This window comes from Colobus angolensis, unplaced genomic scaffold (genome assembly GCF_000951035.1).
Source record: "Colobus angolensis palliatus isolate OR3802 unplaced genomic scaffold, Cang.pa_1.0 Scaffold131, whole genome shotgun sequence".
Taxonomy (NCBI): domain Eukaryota; kingdom Metazoa; phylum Chordata; class Mammalia; order Primates; family Cercopithecidae; genus Colobus; species Colobus angolensis.
Window position 1 is genome coordinate 8,880,213 of NW_012114364.1, and position 23,945 is coordinate 8,904,157.

The following is a 23,945-nucleotide window of genomic DNA, read 5'->3' on the forward strand; positions in this document are numbered from 1 at the left end:
TGTTAGCCAGGATGGTCTCTATCTCCTGACCTCGTGATCCGCCCGTCTCGGCCTCCCAAAGAGCTGGGATTACAGGCTTGAGCCACCACGCTTGCCTACTTATCTTCTTTTTAAGCTAAAGTCAGGAATTTGAAAAGGGAGTAAGACAGAATAGTCAGCACTTTGACCACACTCTTTACCTTGATAATATTCCTCTAATAATCTATGTTGGGAAAGAAAAACATTTCTGATTAGTAAGAGTTAAATTACTAAACACACTGACAATCCACTTTTATAAACGATGTATATTTTAAATCACATTTTGCTAATGTTGCTGGGCAACTTAGGGGGACATGGAAAACACATAGCATTGATTCATTCAGTGCCTGAAATTGGCAAATAGGTGTGGACCACAAAAATGTTAAGTATTTACTGCTGGGTCTGTAAGAGTGTAATTTAACTGTCTGTGGACAGAGAAGAAATGAAACTCCTAAGCACCTGATAGGGTCCTTCCTCTTACAGTAAAGGAAGCCTCCTTCCTCTTATATTCGAAGGTCACTTCTCCACAATGAATAGGATTTTACCCTCTCTTGCCAAGTAAACATTGGCTCCTACATGTGTTCCCTCTCTTCTGCTTCATCACTTTTTCCCATTCTCTCTGGACAAATATCCCCAGAATGATACAAAATCTCTATAAATCTCCCTCCTTAAAAGAAACAAAGGAAACTCCCTTTTAGCCACATACCCAACTATTGGCCCATTTCTTTTCTTCAGATTGGAAAGTTTTCTTACTATTTTTACTTCTATGACAATGGTTAAGTAAAATAAGCGGTCTTATTTTTAAATAATACTTTATGTGTTCTTTGTTTAAAATATTGCTTAGGAGGAACTTTTATCTACAACTGTGTATTTACAGATAATAATAAATGTGTGTGTGTGTGTTTTCTCTCCTCTTAATAGTATGGCAGCTGTGGTAATCCAGTCATACTGGCGTGGTTACCTCATGCGCAGACAGATTCATTTCTCCACAAGGCTATGTACTGCTGCAACAGAAGGACTGCCAAATTCTTCCATCAAGAATCAGACTATTTTAAAGAAAGAAAAAAGAGAAAATATTGTGAATATCCAAAAACAGAGAGAAAAGGCTGCTGTTCTTATTCAGGTTAATTTCAATTTCAATCTTTTGGTAACATAGTTACAAAAGATATATTAGTTGTCTTTCATGGTTTATTCTGTATTAAAAATAGCCTCCAAGTTTTGGTGATTACAGTTATGTAGATTTATTTCTTATTCAATGACATGTTGGCTGCAGGTTAGCTGCAGGTTGGCTGTGGCTCTGCTTGGTATCTGGATTGAAGGAATAAGCCTTAAATACAAAACACTATTTGTATGACTGAGGGTCAAGCTGGACCACACAACCATATTTAAAACTTCTCATCAAGGCTGGATGTGGTGGCTCAAGCCTGTAATACCAGCACTTTGGGAGTCCGAGGCAGGAGGATTGCTTGAAGCCAGGAGTTCAAGATCAGTCTGGCCCACAAAGAGAGGCCCCATATCTTAAAAAAAAAAAAAAAAAAAAAAAAATTAGTGGGTGTGGTGGTGCACACCTGTAATCCTAGCTACTTGGGAGGCTGAGACAGGAGGATTGCTTGAGCTCAGGAGTGTGAGGTTGCAGCGAGCTGTGATCATACCACTGGGAATACAGTGAGACCTTGTCTCAAACAACAACAACAACAACAACTTTTCATCAAGTATGTCATTTGTCACATCTGCTAACATTTGATTAGCCAAAGCAGGTCTTACTTGGCCTTGATAGCTATTTCTATGTTTGAAAATCTACCAAAATAATTGTTAAAGTTTTTCAAATACTTTCGTTTAAAAATTTAGAAAGCAAATAATTAACAGACTCGACTCAATCTCACCAAGACCAGGGTTTTTGTTTTTGTTTTAGCAGTATAAAACATTACCAATTTATTACCTTAAAATGTTTGTAACTCAGAAGTCCGAGCACAACATGGATGGATTTTCTGCTCAGTGTCTCACCAGTCTGATATCAAAGTGTTGACTGGGACCTTAGTTCTCATCTAGGGCTTGGGTCCTCTTCCAATCTAATTTGTTTCTAGAAGAACTCATTTGCTCACAGCTGTAAGACTGAGGTTCCCAGTTTCCTTCTTTCTGTTGTCCAGGGACTTCTCAAACTCTTAGATGCCACTGGCAATACCTTACCAACTGGTTCCTACAGGCCGTTCACAAAGTATATTCCAAGGTCCGATTTTAAAATGCAGTTCATCTTGATCACACTCATTTTTAAAAATTTATTTACTCATCAAATTTTTTGAGAAGCTATGACTTGTCAGGAATTGTTCTAGGCTCAGGAAATAAAACTTAAAATCAACAAGATTCCTACCTTCGTGGAATTTATATCCTGGTAGAGGATGCAAATATAAACTAAATAAGATCTGTAGAAATTCATGGTATTGTACCCAAGTTGAATGATAACAATTAAACAAAATTTAACATTTCCCTTTATTCATTCAGCAAATATTTCTTGCTACAAAAATCTTTGTGGCTTACATTCTGTTGGAATATGCAGTTAATAAATATGTTAGCTATGAGAAATATTGTGGGTGAAAATATAAAGCAGGAAAAGTGGGATGGGAGTATGAAAAAAAAGTTTATCATTTTAGATAGGATGGATGTGTAAGACCAGGAAATGTGACACTGGAAAGAGACTTAGTCATTAGACATCTGTGGGAAGAATATTCCAGGCAAAGGAACAGCAGATTCTAAGGCCATGATTTAGTAGCCTGCCCACAGTGTTTAGGAAGTAGCAAGAGGCCAATGTGACTAGAGAATGATGAAAAGGAGCGAAGTAGGATTTATAAAAGGTCTTATATGATATGGAAAGACATTGGTGGAATTTGAACAGTGGATTGACGTGGTCAAGTTTACTCTGTGTCACAATTATACTATAAGAGAACAGAGGCAGAAGCAGCAAAATGACTTAGCAGCCTATTAGAGTAAACCAGGTAAGAGATAACATTGGCATGGACCCGAGTATCAGCAGCGGAGGTGGTAAGAATATCACATTCCAGAATATATGTTGATTTTTTCTTGAGAGTAAATACATGAGAGAGAGAGAGGAATCAGGAATGTCTCCAAGGTATTTAGGAAAAGCAACCGGAAGAATGGCCTTAAAATTCAGAAAAAAAGAAATTACCTTTCCTCTCAAGTTCCTGGCTCTTAATATTAAAGACATAGCTTTCAAGAGAAATACCTTTGCTGAGTTGCTAATCAATGTATCCAGTATTTCCGTTTAGTTAATTTGTCTATACTGTACTCCTCCTGAGAACAGTGCATAGGCAAAGCTGTTTTTGTTACCTGATAGAGGTGGGAGTGAGGAGACAGCAATTGATTCAAGGAAACTGAGAAAAAAATAAAAAAAAAAAAAACTTCACTTACTATCTCCAAATGTTATTTTGCTACATAAGGAATGTAGACGCCATGCATCCAAACTCCCTCTTGTCATCAGTGGATGAACAATACATTTTTCAGCATTGACAGTAAATAACTATTCAACTTTTGCTTCATTCCTCTCAATAAAGAGAAGATTCATTACCTTACGAAATAGTCTAGTTGTGACTGGTATCTCTGTTGTGAGTTCTTTGGTTGAGCTTCTTTGTATCAGTAACAAAAGGAAGCATCATTCAGTCTTTCTTTGTAACTTTAAGTCTCTTTTGTACATCCTGTTACTTCAAATCATTGAAGTGAACTCCATTTCCACATCTGCTAGGAATAATCATCTAGCTTCTTAAATGACTCATCTTAAAATATGAATTTTAGACTGTCTAAACATTCTGAAGTAGTACAGCGTGATTAGGCAGAAACAGCCGGGGCGTAACAAGGATCGAAATGAAAGATTTCATGAAGGATGTGCCAGAGACTGCTCTCTGTTCACCAAAACCACATTCTTCTCTTCTTCCTGGCATAGAGCCAAACTAGATTTCCAAGCTTTCCTTGCAGTTTATTGTGGCTCTCAGAGTTCTAGTCATTAGAATGTGAGTGGTAGGCTGGGCACAGTGGCGCATGCCTGTGATCCCAACACTTTGAGAGGCTGAGGTGGGTGAATCACTTGAGGTCCAGAGTTCGAGACCAGCCTGGCCAACGTGGTGAAACCCCCATCTCTACCAAAAAACAAAACAAAACAACAACAACAAAAAACTTAACTGGGCATGGTGGCAGGTGCCTGTAAGCTACTTGGAAGGCTGAGACATGAATATCTCTTGAACCCAGAGGGGAAGGAGGTTTCAGTGAGCTGAGATCACACCACTGTACTCCACCCTGGACAACACAGTGAGATCTTGTCTCAGAAAAAAAATTCATTGGTAGATTTGTGCATCACTTTATCACTTTCAGGTCTACCCTGTATCATCTCCCACAGACACTCCTTCATTTCATTTTCCCTTTCTGGTTGGCTGAAATGGAGACAGCCTCTGGGGCATCCTTGTTGGAACTGAAGAGTGCAAAGTCTGGCTTCCCGAGTCACCTCGTATTAAAGTGCTGTCCCATTGGCTCGTTCGTTCTCTCAGTGTTTGTTATGTGATCAAGAGATAAACTAATTTTTTGGATTATTATACATTTTCACTCTGTTATAGCACTTACCCTACCCCACTTAAAGGATATGAGCTACACCTTAAGAAATAGTAGCACTCAATGTAGATAGGTAAGAGAAAGGAATTCCAGGCATAAAGGACAGTGGAAGTAAAATATATAGGATTTCATGTTACTTAACACAGGATTTCATGTTACTGGAATGATAGTAAGCTTCAGCACAACAAGAATACCAAAAGAACTAAAATCTTAAGAGAATGTAGGAGTAACATGGTGAGAGATGTGTGCAGTTTCAACAAGGAGCAAGTATATAGTATGCTATGGGGGGTAGAAGTTGATGATAGTTGGAGAACAAAAAGATGTTAGATATGTCCAACAGAGAGAATTGTCAGGCCAAAGAATTGATTCGAATGTATGAGAAAGAGAGATGAGTTAATCATAGATAGATTATTAGGATAAAAATGTGAGAAATAAGTAAGTTAGAAGAAGAATCTGAACATTATTTACCCACATATTTACATGACCATTATTTCTGATAAACTAAATAGAGATGGCTGGGACTTGAATTTCTGACCCTAAGCAGATTCATGTGGGAGATATCTCTGTGTGACACACCAGAATACACACACGCTATGTGTTTTATAGTCTGGAGCTTCGCAGAAGCCCTGACCCTGATGATTTGAGCAGGACCCATTGGGAGCCACAGTGAATCAATCCTTGGCTCATGTCACTTAATGCTGGATTAAAGGTTGCCCTTGCTAGCTTCTTTTCACTAGGTCTGTAGTCAATCTTGATATCATTTTGTTGCTATTTTAAAAAGGGAGGAAGGTAAAAAAAGATAAGATGATCTTAGGAAGAAAGATAATCAAGAGAAAGAGAGCATGTTTCCCTGATTCTTGGAACCTTTCCAGGACAGGGTTGGGGAGGAAGTTATATGCAGTGTACCTCCCTAGCAGGAAGAAGCCACTTGGCCCATTTGCCATGTTAGGAAGAAGGTGTTCTGAAAGAAAGCAAGTAACCGACAGAGCATAAATACCCAGATATGAAAATCTAAGGCTGGGCCTGGTGGAGCATACCTGTAATCTCAGCACTTCTGGAGGCCAAATTGGGCAGATTGCTTGAGCTCAGGAGTTCAATACCAGCCTGGGCAACATGGCAAAACCCTGTCTCTACAAAATAATAAAAAAATTAACTGGGCGGCATGTGCCTGTTGTCTCAGCTACTCAGGAGGTTTTAGCCAGGGGTCTCTTAAGCCTGGAAGGTCAAGGCTACAGTGAGTCAAGATTGCACCACTGCATTCCAGCCTGGGTGACAGAGTGAGACCCTGTCTCAAATAAATAAATAAATAAAATAAAAATAGAACAAAATAGAAATAAAGATAGTTTTTAAAAATCCCCAAATGAAAGTGGTAAAAGAAAAATAGTGTTATTTATCTCTGAGATAGCTTGCATGTACTAGTCATCCAGACCATGTGACATGCCAATCATAAAGAGGGCAAAGAACTGATAGTATGCTCCATAATGGGTAAGTTAAAAAGAGTAATGCCAATTTCTTAAGCAATGCTTTCAATTTTATTCCTTATTACACAAAGATGTCCTCTTTTTTTCTGCCACCCAATATTGTTCAAGTTTTTGACTCATATTGACATCCTTTCTCATATTAGAAGAACCTTAAACTCCCTTAAGAAGCTAGAATTTATTTATAGGAACTTACAAAACAGAGGAATATTATCTACATTGAAATTCATTTTAGAGGTAAATATGATTAAAATTAAATCAACTGTATTTTTTAAATTATACAATGTTAAATATCACATGATTTTCTTATTTGTTAAACTAAGTGAATGAAGTTGTTAGAAATAAAGCATCAAGGAAATTGGGGGAAATATATTTATTGAGTGCATATTATCTGATAATCACATGCTTCTCATTGTGTTTAAATTTTCTGGTTTAATCTACATGACAATCCTATATGATTTGTATATTTTTCCCTTTACAAATAGTTTTCACCTTTCTTGAAAATATTGATAACAATCATAATTTGAGTTAGAATTTTGTAGATTGGGCAAAAAGAAAGATCTATCAGTAAAAATTAGAAAACTTAGTTTAGGCAATAAATAGACTAGATAACATAGCCTCTCCTGGACTCTCAAACCTACTGCACACTTTCCTGGAAAAGAGGTACATAGTATCTGGTTGCCTCTCTTTCAGGAATGTTACTGGCCATTGGTAAACATTGCCTAGATCAATTATTTTATTAATGGTTTACACAATGATGATAGTTTATATCTACTATTGCTTATTTATTAACTAAAGTATTCAAAAACATAAAGTCTTTATCTATTCAACTATTTAGTTATCCTAAGGTACAGTTCATATTGGAAAGGCAGGTTAAATGCTTGATATTAATAATTTTCCTTTATTTACTGATTTTCAGATTAATGAGGTCTCCTAGCATCCTCCAAAGGTCGCCAAAATGGGTACTATGATAATAAACACAAATTTTAAATATATGTATTTGATTTCATTGCAGTTAGTATTATTATTGCTGCTTAAATGGTGGTCTTTTATTTGGCCAGTAGTAGTCTCATCAAGTTGACTTTTTGCCACGATTGAGTAGTCTTTAAAATTGTCCTTGCTTGCTAATGTGATACAATGTTCCAGGTTCATTTGGCATACATTTTGCCCCAGGCCTAGAATCAGTCATTTCTCTAAAGACGCTTGGTTTCTTTAATGGAAGTGACATATAGAGCAGCCCATCTGGATTTTAGAAATACTTGTTTCTACTGGTATAGTTATTATTTATATAATGTAATTTCATTGTACTTAGTTTTCAAATAGATATTTTTAGGAAACAAATATACCATGAGTACATATTGATGTTTTAAAATTATAGTTAGTACTATAGGATTTTACTTGTTTAATTGTATATTTGCATCTCTTTTCTTCTATAGAAATCCTGATTTTTACTGACATTATCATAATTGCTTTTTTCCTTCTCTCCCTCACTTCTCCTACCATATGTGTATGTGGGTATGTATACACACATACATATACGGTGGAAATAAAGACTACATAAATGAGAAAACAATGGGCTACTCAGAGTATATGCTAATGAGGGAATCAGCCGTCATCACTTGTCTTTGGCTTAGACCCCAAAACATGGAAGGGAGTGGGCAAGTTTTTAGCGGAAAAAGGGAAAGCTTCAGGTATGCTCTATTGGAGGTTGTTGGCATGGGGAAAGTTGGTAGGGAGAGGCTAGAAGTAGAGCATCTTATGTGATTGTTTTGGGAAGCATATTTGACTTTCTCTGGTTGTTCCTGAGTTAGAAGCAGAGTAAAAAGCAAGGAAGCGGCGGGGCGCGGTGGCTCAAACCTGTAATCCCAGCACTTTGGGAGGCCGAGACGGGCGGATCACGAGGTCGGGAGATCGAGACCATCCTGGCTAACATGGTGAAACCCGGTCTCTACTAAAAAATACAAAAAACTAGCCGGGCGAGGTGGCGGGTGCCTGTAGTCCCAGCTACTCAGGAGGCTGAGGCAGGAGAATGGTGTAAACCCGGGAGGCGGAGCTTGCAGCGAGCTGAGATCCGGCCACTGCACTCCAGTCTGGGCGACAGAGCAAGACTCCGTCTCAAAAAAAAAAAAAAAAAAAAGCAAGGAAGCTGGGTCATTGATCAAGTTTTGACCATTCTTGGCTAATTGCTGCAGAGGTTATCACCTGGCATCCGGGATTATTTGATGCAGGTTATGGTTTGGCTTCCTATGCTGGCTGTTAACAAAGGTTTGGGTGACTGCTATTGTCATAGATGGTTTCACCGTTTCGTATATTTCACTTCTCTCTCTCTCTCTGTCTGCATATATATATTTCAGAATGAAAATACCAATCTTATTACTAACAATATGATTACTGAAAACCATTTTAAGATCTCTTTTGTGGCCAAACTTGTCTTCTGAGTATATTTCACCTGGGTGAAGCCAAATAAATCTATTTTAAGTAACTTTAAATAACTTGTATGGTTATTCCATAGCATAAAACATTTTTTATATTTTAGGTACTTCTTTCTATTTCATATTTACTTAATTTGTTTCACAATTTTCTTAAGCATGTGCATAATTTGAAAGTCTAATCCAAGCAAGATGTATTTAGAGAAGTCTGGCTTCTATTGCTACACATTCTACCTCATTTTATGCCTTTATAAGTAACCATTTTTAACATTAATTTTATAATTCGAATGTTTTCTAACTGTGTTTATATATACTTCAATATATATGTTTATGTTACATGTATGTTTATATACAATTTTTCATAGATAAACAGTAACATGAAAAACACTTATTTCTCCCTTAGTTTTCACACACTATATCCTGAAGCTCATTCCCCAGGAGCATAAATATATTATTTATATTTATAAATATAAAGATACTCATTTTTTATAAGCTACATTGTACTTGGAGTTACAGTTAGGAAAGGTCATCCTACTCTAGGATTATTGAGGAATCTGAGTGTTTTACATTTTGTTGTTTTATGCTTAATGTATTTAAAAATGAAATTAGTTCATTGTTATAGGCCATAATACTCCCTGTGTAATATGAATCCATTTATATATGTTGATGTTTTCCTAATTCTGTTTTAATTTATTTTACACATAATCATTTGAAAATTAGCAAAATAGGTTTTCCTTTGTATCTTTTTCTTCTTAGTTTATAATGGGTCCTGGAGGAATTGTAAGATAATTGATTGGTTGACCTACATGTGCAGTTGAGAGAGTTTTAAAGATTCTTTTTTGCTCACTACAAGGAAAGTCTCCTGAGATTCAGAACTTTAGACACATGTTGTCATTTAATTTATCTTTCAGTTTTAAGTGTCACATAAAGTTCAGAAGAGAGATTATTATGTCATTAAACTTAGGTCTAAGATGTTTTATCTTCCTAATGGGATAACACAGATAATCTGGTTTAGGGTTTGATCTATAACCTTGTATAACATACTTTACATTTTTGTTTAGGCAGTTTGGAAGGGCTTTATTTTGCGAAAGAAACTGACAGCAGCTCTACAGGCTATTAAGAATGAAGAATCTGATGAAGAATACAGAGAAATAGATTTAGAGGATTTTACATTTGATGAAGTAAGTGTAAACTACAGTATATAAATACTGGTCTTAAAATATGTTTGGTGTACTATTTTGAAGCTAAACCAATTTCTAAGGTGTTTATCCTATTAATATTGTTACAGATCTTTTTTCAAATAACACTTGAGAAAGTGTCCTAACATTGAGAAACTTTTCCTAACATCTTCATTTATCCTACAAACTTGCATAGTGTGCAAAGGTAGCAGTAAAATATTTTACAAGAGTGTCTTTGTGCCCTTCAACCATATTCTCCAGTTATCAAAATTAGGGAATTAACACTGATGTACTACTATGATCTAATCAACTTTATCAGATTTGTGAGTTGTCTTAGTAATGCCCTATATTTAGTCTGAGATCTAATCCAGAATCATAAGTTGCATTTAGTTGTCATTTTTCCTTAGTCTCCTTTAACTGGAACAGTTCCTCATCTTTTCTCTGTATTTTACAAACTTAATACTTTTAAAGACTACTGAAAAATTGTTTTGTAGAGTATCTCTGAATTTGTACTTGTTACATAGTTTCTTCTCATTGTATTCAAGTTATGTATTATTGGTGAGAATACAACAGAGGTGATACTGTGTTCTTCTCAATGTATCATTGCAGGAAGGTGATGAAGTTTCTCAGGGCATAAAGTTATCCTAAACTGCATTTGGCTTAGCTACCCAGTTATAAATGCCCTGCCTTAAAAGATTTTTGTAGGAGGATGGGGTATAAGTTAATATAACTGTAAAGGTCATATGGTATAAAACAGATTTTTAAAAAATGTTTTAATTACATAATTAAAAACACTTATCTTTTATGCTAGAAAAAAGTCTATGTTAAACAAACATGAAACATACACATTTCTCTTTATTTTCCTTCATCTACCTATAGACCATCATTTTCCCAAAGTTCTCCTTATCTTTTTAAAACCTGACCATGAAGTTTATACTCTGATCATTGTAGTCATGGTAGTCTTATGTAGCAGATATGCGAATGGAGTTCTAGTTAATTTTTTGCGGCGCTTAGCCAAGGCTCATGAGAAATGAACAAGGATGTGATGGTGAGAGAGAAACCCTGTGAAGATTCAGTGGCTCATCACTGCAGTGGAATTTCTAGGAGTGTAATGAACTGGGACATGTTGGCATTACCTCCAAAGTAAAGGGTGGATTGTTGTTTCATGTAGTTTCCACCACTAAGAAGAACAAGTTGGTAAACCTCTTTAGGTTCTAGAGGCTGCGTAGATCACACTTGGGAATACTGCTCCAGGTTTAAAAAGGGCCCAGAACAGGAAAGATCTCTTCAGCAGGCCCATGCTATGTAACAGAAAGGGCATCAACTGTAGACAGTCTGTTATTAAATCATTCAAAAATATGTGTAAGAATACATTTATTGTATCTTAATGAGCTTCAAGATTCTCTTACCGGATGCCGTCTCACAATAACTGGTCTAATTTATTTCTGGCAACTTTAATGTGTTAATAGGAAAATGAAATGGGAGTGGTATCACCACATGCCCTAACTGCAAGAGATAAATATAGTCTTATGTTTGCATGTGTGCATATGTGACACATCAGTGAGATTTTGATATTCAATTGTGCGGTATTTTTCAAAATTCAGTTAGGAGACTTGAAATCTATTTTGTATGTTTTCTCATTTTTTTTCTATCAAACATCATTTACTGAAAGTCTCCAAATTTCATTGCAATACTGCATTATGAATTTATGAAAATGTTATCAGTAAGATTATGAAGATGAAGCTGTTGTAGAGATAGAGCACTGTTGCTCACATCTGAATTGTTTCCATAGGCATAATCATACCTTAAAGAAGCCCTTAAAAATTCAATATTATTCTATTAGGTTAGGAAACTGCTTTTTTGGAACATGCTGCTGATTAGCACGTTTCTAGAAATGTCAGCGATAATATTTTTAGTTGATATTTGGATAGTATAATTGTAAAATCTACCATTATTCTGCACTCTTCATCTCTCAAATCTTAAATGCTCAAATAAATTGAACTGTTTCTTTCTTCACATTCCTTATAAGGTCAGCCATTTATTCTCAGGAAAAACTGTGTTTTTACTTCTATGTAATAATAATAATAATAATAAAAACCTAGGTATCATGAAAACAATGTAAATACTTTTAAAATACACTTATATGCAAAATCTTTCTGGCTTACTTTGTATTCTAAATTTATCTCCAATGTTTTTAAAACTGAATTTAATTTACCTTGTTTTTGAAGATATTGAGTAAATTGAAGTCTGCTTTCCTCACTTCAGTTTTCCATAACAAACCTCAATATGGAAAATACTATTTCATAATGACTTGTATTATTTAGAGGTCAGTTTCTGTTCTTTCTAATGTGTTAATACCGACTAAAATAAAATACTCAAAGCATTTTGGAATATCTACAATAGCAAGACACCATGAAGATTTTGTTCATAGTGGTCTTGTATAGTTTCAGTTGGATTTGTTCCTAAGCATATATAGAAATACAATTTATTTTTGTATATTGACCTCATATTCAACCACTTTGCTGAAATCACTTATTAATTTTAATAGATTATCTGTCAAATATTTTGAATATACTATATACACAATCATATCACTTTAGAATGACAGTTTTCTCTTTTTTTCCAATTCTTATGCCTGTTATTTATTTTTCTTGTCTTATTATCCTGGTTACTACTTCCATTACAATGTTAAATAGTGGTGTTATTAGCAAATGTCTTTTTCTAGTTTCTTGTCTCAGGGTGAAAGCTTTCAATATTTCACCACTAAGTAAGATGCTTCCTAGAGGGTTCTTAGAGAAACTCTGTATGGTTTAAGGAAGTTAACTTCCTTAGAATCTTAGAGATTAAGATGCTGCTGCTGCTGCTGATAATGATGATGATGGTGACTTTATATGCAATTTGGATTTTATCAGATACTTTTTAATGCATCTCACATTGACTTTCAAGCATTAAACCTTGTAATCTTAGAATAAACTGACTTAGCTATAATGCATTATCTTTTTCTACCTATTACTAGCTTATATTTGCTATTATTTTGTTTAGCATTTTCTCATGTTATTCAAAAAGAAATTGACTGTATAAATTCTATTTCTTATACAGCTCCCTCTTTGGGTTTTAGTATCATATTATGTTGGCCTTATACATTTCCCTGGGAAGTGTTTCTTCTGTTTCTGTTTTCTAGGAGAGTTCGATATAGGATTGATGTTCTTTGTTGTTTAAAATTTTGTCTCAGCATATACTATATTTTTGAAAATGTTCCATGTGAACATAAAAGTATGTATCCTGTAGGTAAGTATATTGTTATTAAAAATCTCAATTACTTTAAGTTTTTTTTTTTTTAAATCTTCTGTATCCTAAGTGATTTGCAGGAGGGGCAATCTATGAGGTATTGAGAGAAGAGTGCTAAAATCTCTTACTGTGCTGGTGAATTTCTCTAAATTGGCTTTTATTTCTGTCAAATTTGACCTCATACTTTGGGACTGAGTTTTTGGGGCATACATATTTTGAGGCTACTTAAATCATTGTATCATTGACCCTCTTATCATAATATTTTCCTCTTGAACAATAGTTTCCCTCTTTAACTAATTGCTTAAGGGCCATTTCCTTTGATATTTTATACCTACTACAGCTTTTTTTGTGGGTACTGTTTTCATAGTGTATATCTTTCTAACCATTCTCATTGAACTTTACTGTGATTTTATATTTAAAATGGATCTTATAACTGCATATAGTTAGGTTTTGCTTATTTTTATATTTTATTCTGGCATTATTTTTATTAGAGTATTTAGACTTTTAATTGATTTTAATTTAGAATATAATTTGGTTTATACAATTTTCATTTGTTTTCTATTTGTTCTATGTTGATTTTTTCCTTTTTATTACCCTCTTTTGCATTTATCAAATATTTTTAGTTTTTCTATTTTTTCCCTTTACTCACTAATTAATTGGGTTTTATTTTTTCATGCACTTCATTCTTTCCTGCATTAACATGTTTCCACCTAGGATCATTTTCTTTTGCCTGAAAGACACTCTTTAGTAGGGGTCAGTTTTTGATTGCTTGAAAATTTATTTCTTTTTAAAATATTTTGGAATATTTATCTAAATATTTATCTTCTCTAAGAATAGAATTCTAGCTAGGCTTTCAATTTTTAAATATGCCATTTTGTTAGCATTTCTGGCTTCCATAGTTTCTGTTGAAAAGTCAGTATTAAGTCTTAATTTTTCTTCTCTGAAGATATTGGCTTCCTATCCCATCCCCCAGGTAACTTTTGAGGTTGATTTTCTATCTTTGTTTTTCAAGCTGGGTATGATTTCTTTGTTTGCCCTGCTTGGAGTTGGTGAGATCATATAGCTTCTTGAATCTTTCATCAGTTTTGGAAATCTCTTGTCCAAATTTATTTCAAATATTTGTTATTTGATGTTTTGAAGTATATATACCTTGTGAAATGTGTAAATCCAGCTAATTAGTCATATTCATTACTTAACACATTATTTTTATAGTGAGAATACTTTCATTCACTCTCTTAACATTTTTCAAGAACACAGTCTATTGTTAGCTTTAGTCGTCATGTTGCATAACAGATCTTTTGAACTTATTCCTCCTATCTAGATGAAATTTTGTATCCTGTCACCAAGATCTCCTGTAACCACCACCACCACCCCTACTGACCACCTTAAACCCTAGTAATCACCATTCTACTCTCTACTTCTATGATATCAAGTTTTTTAGATTCCCCGTGTGAGTTAAACCGTGAGGTATTCTCTTTCTGTGCCTGGCTTATCTCACTTAACATAATGTCCTTTTCATTCATTCATGTTGTTGCAAATGACCAGTTCCCATCTTTTTTATGGACAGATAATTTTCCATTTTGTATATATCCAATGACAGACACAGGTTCATTCCATATTTTGGTTATTGGGATAATATGCTACAGTGAAAACAACGATACAAATATCTCTTCAACATACTGATTTTATTGCCTTTGGTATACCTAGTAGTGGAATTTCTGGGTCATATGACAGTTCTATTTTTAATTTTTTTGAAGAGCCTCCATAATGCTTTTCATAATGGCTTATACTAATTTACCTTTCCACTAACAGTGTGTGAGGGTTTCCTTTTGTCCATATCCTTACCAGCACTTGTTATCTTTCATCTTTTTGATATAGCTGTTTTAACATGTGTGAGGTGATATCTCATTGTGGTTTTAATCTGCATTTTCCTGATGGCTAAAGATGTTAAGCGTTTTTTCATATACCTATTAGCCATTTGTATGTCTTCTTTTGAGAAATGTCTATTCAGGTCCTTTGCTCATTTCCAGTTGCTTGATTTGTTCATTTGTTATTGAGTTGTTTGAGTTCCTTATATACTTTGGATATTAACCTCTTATCAGATATACGATTTGCAAATATGTTCCCCCATTCTGTAGGTTATCTCTTCATTTTCTTTATTGTTTACTTTGCTGCACTGGATCTTTTTAATTTGATGTAACCCTAGTTTTCTATTTTTGCTTTTGTTGTCTATCTGTGCTTTTGGGTTCATATTTTAAGAATCATTGCTCAGACAAATGTCATGGAGTGTTCATATTTTATGTTGGATGCTTCCTACCGACCTACTTAGTGTTCATTAATCATCCTCCCTACTTTATCTCATGATGTTTTTAGCCTATCTATTGAATTCTTATTTTGTTATTCTATTTTTTAGTTATAAAATTTCTAATTGATTCTTTTTCATAAATTCCATTTGTATGTTGAAATTTTCTATCATGTCCACCATTTTCTTGAACATAATAAGTATGGTATTTTCAAACCTTTGTAATTTAATGCATTACCTGGATCACTTGTAGATATCTTTCTATCAGCTGTTTATGTTTTGTTTTTTAGTCAGCTTAAAGAAGCAAGAGACGTGTCCCTGTATTGAGCCAGAACTGATATCTTCAAAAAAAATTTTAACTTTAGTTTCAGGGGTACATGTGCAGCTTTTTTATATAGGTAAATCACATGTCATGGGGTTTGGAGTACAGATTATCTCATCATCCAGGTAGTAAGTATGGTACCCGACAACTAGTTTATCAATCCTCACCTCCTCCTGTCCTCCACCCTCAAGTAGGCCCCAGTGTCTGTTGTTCCCTTCTTTGTGTCCATGTGTACTCATTGTTTAGCTCCAACTTATAAGTGAGAACACGCCGTGTTTGGTTTTCTGGACCTGCATTAGTCCACTTAGGATAATGGTCTCCAACTGCAGAACTCAAATATTTATAAATGAGTATTTCAGTACTCAACAATCATTTTAAATCTTCTAGGCATTGTTCTTACCACAGTGAAGAAAAGAGATAAGATCCCTGACTTCATAGCATTTACATTTTATTCGAGGTAACAGACAATAAGTACATATATAAATATATAGTATAAAATAAGATATTGAAAATTACTGTAAATATTAAGAAAGTTTAAGGTATAGAGCATAGTGTTTAATTGGTTGATCAAGAAAGGCCAGTATAAGGTATAACCCTTGAATGGAGATGTGAAAATAAAGTGAGGGAATAAGTTTCATATAAACAAAACAGTATACTGTTTTGGGCTAAGTGTAAGGCAAGTGTGTAAGACTTGAAATACGAAATCGGTGTATTAAAGGAACAGAAAGTTTACAATAGGTAGGCTGATTAGTAAAGGAGAAAAAGAGGGAAGAGAAGAAATACAAAAGTAGCTAGGGATCAGTTCACATTAGGCCTAGGATATGATGTCAAGCACTTTGGATTTTATTTCAAATGTGATAGAATATTATTATTGGGTTTTGAGTAAGGGAGCTAAATATTGTTCATATTTTAAGTGGATAATTTTGTTTGCAATGTGGAGATTATTGTTTAGGGGAGCTAGTGATTAAAGCTAGTACCAGTAAGGAAAGTACTGTTGCTTTGTCTTCCTTTGACCTATCTTTGCCCCCTTTTCCATTGCCATCACTTTATTTTAAAATCATCTTAAAACTTCAGATGATGTAATCAAATTGTTTTTTTTTTTCTTCACTCAAACTTTTCTGTATACAGAACTTATCTGACTAGGATTTCCCTTTTTTCACTGATTTAGTTGAAAACAATAGTTGCCTTTAGGTCTGGATTTTTAAGACATATCCTTATGTAATTATATAAAACCTTTTCAAACTTATTTTTCCTTTCGTGCCAACAATGCTTACAATATGGCAGACACCACGCTTAGTGCCAGGATAGGTAAATAGACAGAAAAAACCATAGCTCTAAGTTTAGGGAATATCAGAAATATATTAGAATATTTTCAGTTAATTATAATTTTTATAAGAGAAGTAAATATAAACTTATCTTGATAAATTAGCCAGGTTCCAAAAGCCTAGATCAGTTGGCCACGAAATGTTTCCTTATGTTGATTTGTTGCCTCTCTGAAATGTGATTTCATTTAACATGTGATTAACCAAGGAACACTTACAACCAAGAGTAATTTTATTTTAGGTTTGTTAAGTATAGTTTATGATAATTTATTAAGTGCCGAGAGCTATGAGGGATCTGAGATTTTATCCTACATGAATTCTAACAAGTTAGGATGCTGATAGAAGAAATGAAACTTCAAGAGACAAAAACGCTTATTACCTCTGACAGCAGGCAGCAAGAGCTTCATGTACCAATTCTCCTTTTCCCCCAAGTTCCATAGGAGGAAATCTGAAGAATGTCTTACTAGTAGCCTTGAGCCTAGGATATCCCATATCTTCTAAAAGGCTCTTAGCAACCCTGCCCATCCTATGCTCCAGAGAAAGTTATCTTTATTACACCAGACAACAAACAAATTTTTGCCCTCTATTCCAAAGGGAAACACAGTCTCTGCCTTCTGATTCTGTTAGTTTTATGAGCATCTTTGGAAAAATAGTCTGTAATAAAATCGGTCATAAGTCATACAGAATTGTTAGAGATCCATGGAGAATTGTGTCTCCCAAATATCCATCCCTTGTTTTTACATGACAAATTTTCTAATAAGTATACCATTCCAGTGGCCACCCTGAATAATCTGACTGGGCTGGGACAAAAATCAATTAGATTTGCTTCATGGTTCATGCAATTAAGGTTACTATCAGTAGTCCAGGTGTTTTCTCCTTAATGTTTTAATTGATCTCCCCAATAGCCTTGAGACTTTAATCTAACTATAGCTGGACTCCTTCTTGTCCCTCAGGAAGGAATTTTAGGACAATTCTGCCATCCAGAATAACCCTGTTCAGGGAGTTGAAGCTGACCTGAATGCTTTCTAGGGCTATAGTGCTGTTGACTTAACACTTATGTTATGACCACTACACCTTCTAAGTGGCATTTGTCCACCCCATGGGATGACTGAGGATGGGGATGGGGAAAATATCCGCAGTGAAGTGGAGATAAGTGTTCCCTGACATAGATAGCTGCTATATATTTTTTTTTTCATGAAAAACTGAATGCTATTGGGGCCAGGCTGGCTGCATTTTTAAGTATACCATTTTCTTTTTACAAGTGAGGCCTTTTGGAACCTTCTCACCTTGTTAGTCATTGAATTCAAGTTGTCCTACCCAAAATGGGAATTATCAAGCCAGTGAGTCACGAGAACTCTAAGTGCCAGTCATTTAGTTTCTAAAGGAATCAAATAGAATGACAATAGTGCTTTTCCATAGGAGTGTACCTGGTTACTGTATCAGAAAGGCTGCAAATACAAAACCAGAAGTGATGTCTCCAGGTGAAGGCTGCCTCTATTGCCAGTTACATATCTATCCAAATTCAACTTCATTTTCAATATATAAGTAATAAGTACATTTGATAATAATTCTCAAGTAGCCAGAAAGCTTTCCAAATCCTCAGTTGTAAGTTAAAGAATATCTGAACAGAAGGGTTTTTTTTGTTTTTTTTTTAAATGTATTTATTTATTTTACTTTTAGTTCTGGGATACATGTGTAGAACGTACAGATTTGTTACATAGGTATACGTGTCCCATGGTGTTTCGCTGCACCTATTGACCTGTCCTCAAAGATCCCTCTCCTTGCCTCCCCATTGGCCAACAGGCCCTGGTGTGTATTGTTCCCCTCCCTGTGTCCATACGTTCTCATTGTTCAACTCCCAGTTATGAGTGAGACCATGTGGTGTTTGGTTTTCTGTTCCTGTGTTAGTTTGCTGAGGATGATGGCTTCTGGCTTCATCCATGTCCCTGCAAAGGACATGATCTAATTCCTTTTTGTGGCTATGTAGTATTCCGTGGTGTATATGTACCACGTTTTCTTTATCTAGTCTATCGTTAATGGGCATTTGGGTTGGTTCCATGACTTTGCTATTGTAAACAGTGCTGCAGTAAACATATGTGTGCATGTATATTAATAGTAGAATGATTTATATACCTTTGGGTATATACCGAGTAATGAGATTGCTGGGTCAAATGGTATTTCTGGTTCTAGATCCTTGATGAATCTCATACTGTCTTCCAGAATGGTTGAAGTAAATTACATTACCACCAACAGTGTAAAAGTGTTCCTATTTCTCCACAGCCTCGCCAGCCTCTATTGTTTCTTGACATTTTAATAATTGACATTCTGACTGGTGTGAGATAGTATCTCATTTTGGTTTTGATTTGCGTTTCTCTAATGATCAGTAATGTTGAGTGTTTTTTCCTATGTTTTTTGGCCATGTAAATGTCTTCTTTTGAGAAGTGTCTGTTTATGTCCTTTGCTCGCTTTTTTGATGGGGTTGTTTTTTTCTTGTAAATTTGTTTAAGTTTCTAGTAGCTTCTAGATATTAGACTTTTGTCAATTGGGAAATTTGCAAATTTTTTCTCCCATTCTGTACGTTGCCTGTTCACTCTGATGATAGTTTCTTTTGCTGAGCAGAAGCTCTTTAGTTTAATTAGAACCCATTTGTGAATTCTGGCTTTTGCTGCAGTTGCTTTTGGCATTTTCGTCATGAATTCTTTGCCTCTGCCTATGTCCTGAATGGTATTGCCTAGGTTTTCTTCTAGGGTTTTTATGATTCAAGGTTTTACATTTATGTCTTTAATCCAGTTTGAGTTAGTTTTTGTATAAGGTGTAAGGAAGTTGTCCAGTTTCAGTTTTCTGCATATGGCTAGCCAGTTTTCTCAGCACTATTTATTGAACAGGAGATTTTTTCCCATTGCTTGTTTTTGTAGGGTTTGGTGAAGATCAGATGGTTGTAGATGGGTGGTGTTATTTCTGAGGTTTCTGTTCTGTTCCATTGGTCTATGTGAGTAGAAGGCTTTATTAAGCAACAACTGAAATTTGTATAAATTTGCAGTGGTAAGCACGATATATTAACATACATTTTAAAAAAACAGTGGTATATTTATAACTCTTAGCCAATTTCTCCTGACATTTTGAGATTATTATTTCCCTCAGCATACTAGGTAATGCCAAATCTATTTGATATTAATAAGCTTGAATACATATACATTCGTTGTCTTGGTAACATATTTTTGGTTGTGATTATATAATTACCAAAAGCATCTTTAACATTTTATATAAAACCTTCTCTTTATGCTTCTAGAAATTTCTAAGAGATAGTAGTTAAATAATTGTTCTGGAATTCTATAAAAGTTTCTATAAACTTTCTTTTCAACCAAAAAAAGCTATTTTCAAAGTTTTCTGTACTTTTAGGTATTAATTAGAAAATGTCAATTTTCTCCAGACTTTATATAGCCTTTCCAAGGAAGAGTACTCTATCAACATCTCTATGATGTGGCAAAGAAGTTTACTGTGCTTTGTGGGATCTTGTCCTGCTGAAGAGAGACAACAGCTGGATTTCTAGAGGATATAAAAAGTAGATGGTTTGGCAGGTGTTTAAGAAAATAAAAATTTTAAAAAGGCTGTTTGTATAAAACCAGTGTAAAAGTCAGGCAACTTGCTTGATAATGCTGGTCCTTTTCCATAACCACTCATCAGGTGGCACGTTGCCTTTGTAATATTGTCTCCTTCACATTTTCTCATCAATTTAGCAGTTTTCAGCAGAATAAAAATGCTAATTCAATTATAGCTGATGTATTGTGGGCCTTGATCTTCCCTGAGATATGACTGGATTTTCCTTTTCACTGAAAATAAAATAAGTTCTGAATCCTGTTTACAATTTTACATCAAATAAATATTTCCATTCCCCCCCCTTATTTTAACAGAACAGTCATTAGATTTATTTGTCATTCATGATGAACTAAAGAGAGAATTTTGATTGTATAAATCAGTGGGAGTTTACTGAATTACTAGCCTGATTTAACAATCAACCAACATAAATGGCTTAAATATATTAGAAATAAATGGCCATATCTTTTTTCTATAATTTTCCAAAAGTACCAAAGCATATGTGTTTCCTTTTATTTTAGAGTCTCCCTGAACTGTAGCCATTGTTTCTAGACTGCCATTTTCAACCCTTTTCTTTCTGTGAGGATGAGGAGGAGGAATATTCATGGCTGTGGTGAGAGAGCTTTGTCTCTCTCTGCCTCTTTCTCTCTCTTTTTCCAATAGTGCATTTTTTTATTACAAATATTGAATTATTTGCCAGTACTGAAATTTGAATTTTTTAATTGACAAATAAAAATTGTATATGTTTATTGTGTAAAACATGACATTTTGAAATATACATACATCATAGAAAGGCTAAATTGAGCTTATTAACATGCGCATTACCTCACATAGTTAACATTGTTTTGTGGTGAGAATGCTTAAAATTTATTCTCTTAATGATTTTTAAGAATACACTATATTGTTATTAACTATAGTCACCATGTTATGCAAAAGAGCTCTTGAATTTATTCCTTTCATAAAACCAACAAATAGCAATTCTTCAACCAAATATATATTAAACCATATATAACTGTGATATATATATATATGTTAATATTTGCTACCTAGAAGAAATGTAACAGTTGATCTGTCTAGCAACTGAGTAGAGGCACACTATTTACATAACATTCAAATGGTGTGAGTTTGAGTAGGTATCCTAAGACTAAATTTTATTAAGTGAAATTCTGTCATTACACTACCTTCCTAGAGTCAGTATGTTCTAGGCCTGCCTTTCCAATGGTCTTTCAAAAGGCAGTCAAGACACACTGCAATTGTGTAAATGAAAAATTGCATTTACATCCCCTCAGAATAAATTATTCTAGTTTTAAATCATAAAATGTTTGATTATTTTAGAACCTTTTTAAAAAATTGGTATTCTAAGTATCTTTTTTTCCCAAAAATAAAATACAGAAACACAGAAATTACTTCTAAGCCATATTATATATTCAGTCAAATAAAAATCAGATAATTACATCCTAAATTATACAACACTAATATAATTAGCAGGTTCCATTGTAGAAAGATATAATAAATTTGGAAATTCCATAAAATGAAGAAAAATGTTTTAAGGTAAAGAGAGAGGGAGTTTAAAATAGGGATTTCCAAATTTGGGCTTAAATTTATATTTTTGTTATTTGAACAGTTGAATTAGAGAATAAAAATCAGGGACCATGTTCCTTGTATTGTTTTAATCATTGCCACAAAGTATGTTTTTTTACTCTATTCAGAAACTTTGTGAAATTTAAAAAAAAAATTAAGAAAAAGCTGGTTTATAGGCTGTTTATAGAAAAATTGATACTAACATATTAAAATACTATAAATTTTCAATAGTGATGTCTGTACTGTAAAGAGCTAAAAAAATGACTTTACTCAGTTCCATCTAGATTTGTCTCAGAGTCATAGTTATAAACAGTTAAATACACTGAAGAGTCTGCACCTCATTTTTTAGAGCAGTCAAATATTAAGTTTTCACTTTATCCAAAACTTAGGGATGAAAAGTCTTATCCCATTTTTAGCATGTTTTCATTACACAGATGAATATCATCTCACAATAGTATATAGAAAATTTCCTATAAATAAAAATTCTGATATACTTTGTCCACATTTGTAGTCTATAAGATAATTTAAAAGAAACATTGTAAAAGTTATGTAAGCTAAATTACATACATTTTTATATTTTTTGTGCAGGCTGCCTTAGAAGAAGAATGGCTAGCATCAGATTCCACCCGCTTCCCTTCACAAACACTGCTTCTTTCAAACCAGCTGCATTGGCCAAAGGTAACATGTCATGGAAACTTCTGAGTCCTCGATCTTTGCTCATTTCTAAAGGTTATGCTATGTTGCAGTGATTAATAATACAATTTATTGACTTGAAAAACATAATTACTTTTAGAAGCCTCTGACTTCCTCCTCATCCCCAGATGTAATTTTTCATGTAGCTTTTCTTTCATTTGCTCCTTTTTTTCTTTATTTTGGATTTCTTTCAACACTTTATTTCACAGTAGCAAAAGAAAAAAAAATGATATGCTTCAGCTGCATATTTGGCAGTAGACTAAAATCACTAGTTGACAGCACTTTAAAAATACAAAAATATGCATTAAGAGGGCAACAGCTGAAGATTTTCAGTCAGAGGTCAATGGACTGTAATATCTGTTATTTATTTGATAATCTTTGAAGTTTTAGTTTTCTGAGATTTTTTAAGATCTTTACAATTAATCATTTTCTATATGAGAGCTATCCCAAAAAGCATAGTTTCCACCACTACAACAAAGGACATGTATAATATATTCCATAAATTTCATTTTATTATAACTTTTAATTTTATAATGAGTTTCCCTTAGGAGGCTATTTGGTAATATGCGCATAAAGTAATACAAAATAAATGCTAGGATTTTAAAATTTACTTAACACTTACTTTTGTTTATGAAAAGATTCCTGGAAACTTAAAATGGGATGATACTTCATTTAATTTACCAAGTAATCCAGCTCAAGCATGGTTATGTAATGACAAAGAAAATTTGTCTTCTTCAGAACACACACAACTTAGTGGCAGGTAAGCTGAACTACTGTTTAGAGAATCAATCTGTGAATAACAACAGTATTACATATCTTACAAAAGTAGTACAATTATAAAACTAGATGTGAATGTACTTGTTTAGAAAATGGAACATTTAGTACTAAAAACATCATGGTCATGAAGATTTTCAGTGTAAACAAAATGAATGAAGTAGGTACATTAAAGCAACTACAAAATGTGTATGTCAGACAAATAATGTAATTAATTATTGTAAACAAGTGGATCTTTAAATACTGCTATATAGGTACAGACAATAATTAGACTGAAAATTCCAGTGCTGCATTACTTTGGACAAAGAAATTAAAACATACTTCAAGTAATTGAAATGTAAACATTTTAAATTAA

The 23,945-nt window shown here is 34.0% G+C and overlaps 1 protein-coding gene across 1 annotated transcript in view; it reads left to right on the forward strand.

Annotated features, from left to right (window-relative positions):
* Positions 1 to 23,945, forward strand: part of LRRIQ1 (leucine-rich repeats and IQ motif containing 1) — a 214,737-nt gene that overhangs the window by 100,525 nt on the left and 90,267 nt on the right. The window contains 4 exon segments of the mRNA XM_011934139.1: positions 940 to 1,141; positions 9,598 to 9,717; positions 22,712 to 22,801; positions 23,455 to 23,576. Coding sequence (XP_011789529.1) covers positions 940 to 1,141; positions 9,598 to 9,717; positions 22,712 to 22,801; positions 23,455 to 23,576 — 534 coding nt within the window.